The 6,390-nt window shown below is 30.1% G+C and overlaps 1 protein-coding gene across 5 annotated transcripts; it reads right to left on the minus strand.

Moving 5' to 3' along the window:
• Positions 1 to 2,197: 2,197 nt before the first annotated feature.
• On the minus strand, positions 2,198 to 6,085 carry LOC109798102 (protein XRI1). Of its 5 annotated transcripts, none has more exons than XM_083070989.1 (10): positions 5,832 to 6,060; positions 5,121 to 5,262; positions 4,975 to 5,039; positions 4,780 to 4,902; positions 4,508 to 4,647; positions 3,906 to 3,969; positions 3,706 to 3,817; positions 3,570 to 3,610; positions 3,375 to 3,458; positions 2,198 to 2,833 (listed from the first exon to the last, which is right to left on the minus strand). In XM_083070989.1, exons 2-10 carry the CDS (start codon positions 5,147 to 5,149, stop codon positions 2,559 to 2,561), a joined length of 933 nt encoding a protein of 310 aa, XP_082927115.1. In that variant the 5' UTR covers positions 5,150 to 5,262; positions 5,832 to 6,060; the 3' UTR covers positions 2,198 to 2,558. The 5 variants fall into 5 exon arrangements, 4 of the variants coding, with proteins under 4 accessions (XP_082927115.1, XP_082927113.1, XP_082927114.1 ...); XR_014432487.1 differs by adding an exon at positions 3,070 to 3,278 and having other exon boundaries at positions 2,694 to 2,833; positions 3,375 to 3,610; positions 5,832 to 6,085; XM_083070987.1 differs by having other exon boundaries at positions 3,375 to 3,610; positions 5,832 to 6,070.
• Positions 6,086 to 6,390: the final 305 nt, after the last annotated feature.

The raw sequence follows: 6,390 nt of genomic DNA on the forward strand, positions 1-6,390 counted from the left end.
GAATTTTAACACTTTTTCTTTAAACCAAATAGACCCTTAATGGAAGTCTTTCCTACCCATCACATTTATTTTATCCGAGACCTTATTTAAAAGGTCAATATTACCTATGTGCACTCACACATTCACATACACACTATTTTGAAATATAAATTTAAAATATTTTACTAGTTAAAATGCTAAAAATTACTTTAAAAATATTTGAAAAATATTTTAATTTAAAAAGCGTGTTATATATTTTTATAATCTTAATAAAATTAACAATAAATAAATAAATACAATTTTGTAGAATTAATTTAAAGTTATATATTTTAGGAGCTTTTTTGTAATTTTTATAATTGTAAAAAAAATAAAAATAATTAAAAGTTACTTTTATAAAAAAAATATATGTAATTTTAATAAAATAACAATTTTTCATACGAATAAAATTTTTATCTTAGCATTATCCATTTCACGGTAACATAATAATATTATATAATTTATTATCTAATGTATATCAAATATTGAATATAATTGAAGGAAATGTTTTCATATATTATCCTATTTTATTATATCATATCATAACCACTAAACGAACTCTAAAGAAAACCATATATAACTTTATTTTATAAATAATTTTGTTCAAGGATAAAAATAAAAGAATATAAGCTAAAAATTGGTTTATATATATATATATATATATATATATATATATATATATATATCAAATAAGAGTATTAATAAATAAAAGAAAGTTGCAATTATTAAAAAATAAACGTGTCTTAAAAAAAAGTGAAAACTAAAAAACAGTATTTTATTTATCTATTATTATAAATTGTAAATTATAGATAAAGTAAATTAATAAAATAGTCAAATGAATTACAAATTAGCTTAAATGATTAGCCAAAGATGCTATACTAGTTAATTTACACAAATTCTTAATTCAAATCTTATTTATGTCCTTGTACAGAAACACACTCTTTAGTATAGTGTATATTTTGAATGAGCATTCACGAAATCGATTATAATAAATAATTTTGTAATCTCCTCTAAAAAAAAAAATAATTTTGTAATCTTAATTTTCAAGTGATATTTATGATTTATATTATGAAAACAAGTTATTCAACAAAACATAAATATTTTATCCAAAAAACTGCTAAAGTTACTTCAATTCAAAATCAATCCTGAAAACTTACCCAATTTCTAAACTTGAAATTATACATGTGAATACTTGCTAAAATCACACGTTAACTGTATTTCAACGTGATTTTAGTCAATTCAACATGAAACTAAATGTACACCTAACAGTTAAATGATTTAGTATTTCCTTTCTTATAATTAAATATATAAAATTTCACATAATTTGAACATATCCTTATTATTTGATATTACATTGAACATGTACTATATTTTAAATATATTAGACTTAAATATATTTTTAATCTTTCAAACAAGATAAATTAATTTTTAATTCCTCAAATTCAAAACTTATCTTTTTAACCCCTATAATTTTAAAAAAAAATCTTATTTTAATTTTTATATTCAAATTTTGTTACAGAATCTGTCAAATAATCACATAAAATTTACTTACTAATGTCTCTATTATTAAAAATATTACATTAAACCTAATTGATATTGCATAATTATCTCAATCTTATTTTAGTTTTTATATTCAAATTTTGTTACAGAATCTGTCAAATAATCACATAAAATTTACTTACTAATGTCCATATTATTAAAAACATTACATTAAACCTAATTGATATTGCATAACTATTTCAATCTGTTACTTTCAAATATGTTAAGGATTAAAATAAGATTTTTAAAAATTATAAGAATTAAAAAGTTTTAAATTTGAGGGAACAATCAATAAATTTATTTTACATTTAAGGGCTTAGAAAGATATTTAAGACAATATATATATATATATATATATATATATATATGTCAATATTATGGTACCAAAAAGGAATATTATCTGTCAAAATAAAATAGATTGAAGAAATATGAATTAACTTTTTATTTGTATAAAATAATTTAAACTTAGTGTCTTAACCTACTTCATTAAAACTTCAAAACATTTGAATTGATTAATTTCATATAAATCATCAAGCATGCAAGTATGAAGAAAGTTTGATATTTGGTGTCGATTGAAGTTGTGAACAAAATTTAATTTCTGGCTACAAAATATAGAAGGAAAAGAATATATTATAGATAGATATGAGTAAAAACTATTGCACAACTTCATAAACAAGGCACTAAACTAGAATAATCTGTATACTTCAATTACAAAAGCAGAGGCAAGCTCGGTGAATTGCGGGGACTAAGGATCTAGATCCAACAAATACTAATATTCTCATCAGACTTGGCTCAAAACAAAATCATGTACCCCCAAAAGAAGAGCTATTAAGATTATCTAGACTCAAATGGAAACAAACACTAAGGTGGTGTAATATATGCATGCCAACTAGAACAAAATAATTGAAGTATCAACTCTATATCTGTCACAGATATATTACAGAAAATGAAGTCAATCCCACATTAATGGGTGAGACTGAAGGTTAGTTGTGAACAATTTACACCTAACCTTTAGTTCTCATAATTGTGATGCTACCTTTCCCCCCTTCAGTGCGAATTTTTGTTTTACCAACCACAGGCTTCCCTGAGAAGGCTGACTTGGGGTAAGCAGATGGATCATCAATGCTTTCCTTTGCTTTCAACGGAGGCGGTGTTCGAATGCGCTGATTTATTTCCTTCAGAGTTACATCTCCATGGGCACCACTGGGTTTAATGAAGGCAAATGGATAGGCCACAGAAGAAGCCAACTTTGTAGGCGTGTGTATAAAAGATTTCCTACCTAAACATGGAAAAGAAGTCTGAATTTCTGTTCATGTCACAACTTGTCTTCAAAGAAATCTAAATTAGGTATAAGTTCCTGTTGCTTCATGATAAGGGATTGAAAACAACTTCAGTAAAATCATGCTTGCTTCTCACATCCTGTGGAAGCATCCCTATACATCATTTTTTTTTTATAAATAAACTATAATAAAAACAAGGAGACATCACCAATACTACCGGATAGGACATTAATACCATGTTGGGGCAATCAGCGTAGGCCTACCAAGAATATTACTACACAGACTCAAACCACAAGCAGTTTTTTTCCCACCAAGGGATCTCCCAGAGAAGGGTTGCCCACACACCAAGTAGGAATTTGGTGGCAAAGGGAGAATCAAGCTAGTCCATGGGGAGGATGAAAATTGTCTCCAGATCCTTGACAACTTGTGTCAACCCACATTGACCTATACATCATATAACATATTGTATGCAAGAGAAACTAAGCAGATACTAGGCACAGTTAAACCTGAAGAGAGACTAAGTCAAGAGAAAAGTCAAACCTTTGAAGATAATATTTCTGGGGGTTCGAGGGACAAGCTTTTGAACAGCATTTTGTTCATGTGATGGTGTGACGGCACTAAGCTCTACAGGAGGAAGAAAATATTTTGAATAAAACTCAAAAGATAGATGAAAGAGAAACGAATGAAGGAGAAACAAAATTAGCAGATAGTAGTGGGTGGAAAATAATGTAAAACCTGCAACATCAATTTGAACATCATCTAACCCTGAAAAATTGCTGAGCCATATAACATAGTCGTCAGATTATTTTCAATAACCAAATATTCACAAAAAATAAAAATAAAATAAAAATAAGCGTCCAGATAAGCATACAATTCCTCAGAACAAATATCCATCTCAGCATCATTAAAGTATTCTGCTAGCCACCTTTCAGTTGATTCAAGCTCCACATAACCAGAAGCAGATGCACTTCCTAATGTGTAATCTACAAAGATCGAGAGAAAAAAAATAGAAACAAGTTATAGACAGTATCCCCCAGTAAAACATAAAGAAGAATCTCGCAAAAGGTAAACCTGATGCCCCCGACATCCATTGCGACACTTCTGGAAAAATATCCTTAATTGGGTCCTCCTTCCCCTGTATATGTAATGAAGTAACAGTCATAATAAGTCAAATTCACAAGATAAGAAACAAATTAAGATTGTTGATCAAGCCAACACACAAATTGTCTTCCCATTATTTAGGGACAAATACCAATAAGCACAAAGAGGACTCATGAAAAACAGAAATCTACCCTTAAAGGATGTTTACTAGGAAGAAGATAAAAAGATTTAAGCAAGCACACCATTAACAAACTCCGATACCACATAGTGTTAACAGTCTATGCCGAGTCATCATGTGCTTTCAGTATACGTAAATGGAATAGAGCATCAGCCAAGCCTCAATGCACAGCTCAATCAGTGGAAGGTAGTAAAACAAAATGGTACAGTCATTTTTCAATTTTCATCGACGATCATTATTAGGTCTAACATCAGAAAAGATAGATCTAACATACAGAACAAGGATAAGCAACCTTAAGTCAAGGCATTGAAGACATTTCTATGTTATTGTTAGAACCATTCATCAACATGCTGAGTGTGATAAGTTAATCCAAAAATATACTAGAACCACTGACATTTTTCAAATATGACAAAGACATCTCTTCATTGGATAGAGATTCATCCCTGTCTTGGCTGTTGAACTGTAGCATCCGCCGCCTCTTGACTTGCGAATATGTCTCCCTACATTCCTCTAGTTCCTTTTGTATATTTGAATCTAAAGATCAACCATTATTTGAATTAGAAAAGGATAAATAACAATAACAACAAAGAAAACAGACAATTGATCCAAGTTGCACATATTGTTAAGACAACGGCAAGAAAGGTGCATGCCAGAGAACTGCCTTACCACCATTATTAACATTATATGCCAAATCACCACAGGCCTTAACTGGGGTTGTTTCATCATCCAACATGTAAGAAAGATCTTCTTCATTTTGAGGAACATCATTCCACAGCTCTTCTGAAATTTCTGTTCAAAACAACAATTTTTCCTCAGGTATCAGTTAGGTCTAGAAGTAACTTAAATTAAAGCAGAACTTACCAAAATCGGAAGTCTTCTGGAGACCATAATCTTCCCCTTGCCAATCCCATGGCTCCCTAGCACCACTAAGAAAGAGCAGAGAAGTAAATGCATGGTTGTGATACAACATTTACAAAGATTAACCGAAATAAAAGGTTACAACTTACAAGTGACAGGAAACACAAAAGAAGTCCATTCAAGAACCAAGTAAATGCCCATTCCACAATGCATAGGATTAACTCAGTCCACAAACAATGTTTGTACACATCATGATTAGTACCATAGACAAGGGAAGACTGACATGGTAAACTGAAGCACTTACCACCAATTACCAAACAAAAAGTTAGAAACAGAACAAGTACATAAGCAATTTTATTCCATCTATCGGTGATATTGGTCAAGAAATAACATATAAAAGCAGAAAAGAGAAGAGGGGCAAAAATGAAAAGATAAAAAAAATAAAGAAAAGAAAAAATCAACAGGAAAAAGGGGGAAAAAAAATGACCCACCATTCCATTCTCCAACCATGACCCCATAATCAAACAATCTCCAGGGCAAATCAAAACCACAAACAAGAAACAACCAGAATCATCTTCCATCACTTGATTCCATCAATCATAACAAAATGCAGCTACCAACATCAACATAAAAAATAAAAAATAAAAAAACTCCACCCAAAATTCACAAAATGAAAGAACCCCGTTTCTTTCCTATACCAAAAACTCAGGAAAAACCAAACATACGAAGTACAAACAACACAAAAGAAAAAACAAAATCAAACCCAACAGCTTGAATCACATAAATGTGCTTTCTAAACCCACAGAAAACCCATTAGCCGCACCAATCACAACCAGAATTAAAAGAAAGAGAAAATTTACCCGTCATTGTTGTTATAATCCATTCGAGCAGCACACGAAGGATGAAGCAGTGAGTGGCTGATCAGAGACTATATTCTTTATTTTATTTTATTTTTGGCACAACACAGACCACAAAAGTAACCGTTAAAGAGAGATCGGTTCTTGTGTGCCTATAAACTAAAACACGAGTGAGTCCACTCTGCTTGTGTGCTTGAGATGTGTGCTGCGCTGCATATATTTATTTATTTGTCATAAAATAAATAAATCATATATTCATTTATTTATGAGTCCACGCAAATACCAAAAGCGCCCACCCTCTTTCTCCGTTTCCTATATATCCTCGCTATCTATTGTCCACCTTTTTCTATTTTCCCGGCTTTTTTATTTTTATTTATTTAAGGCCTTTTCGGCATTAATTAAAAAGCGGAAATAAAGAAAGAAAAAGAAGAAATAGTTGGTCCAGTGCTATGGAGTCGTTAATACCTTGTTCCCGGTATAGGGTAATGTTATTGCTTTAATCACATGAACAAGTAATAAATTTATATATATATATATATATATATATATATATTAAATATAT

This window comes from Cajanus cajan, chromosome 3, assembly GCF_000230855.2.
Source record: "Cajanus cajan strain Asha chromosome 3, NIPB_CcT2T_4, whole genome shotgun sequence".
Lineage (NCBI taxonomy): Eukaryota > Viridiplantae > Streptophyta > Magnoliopsida > Fabales > Fabaceae > Cajanus > Cajanus cajan.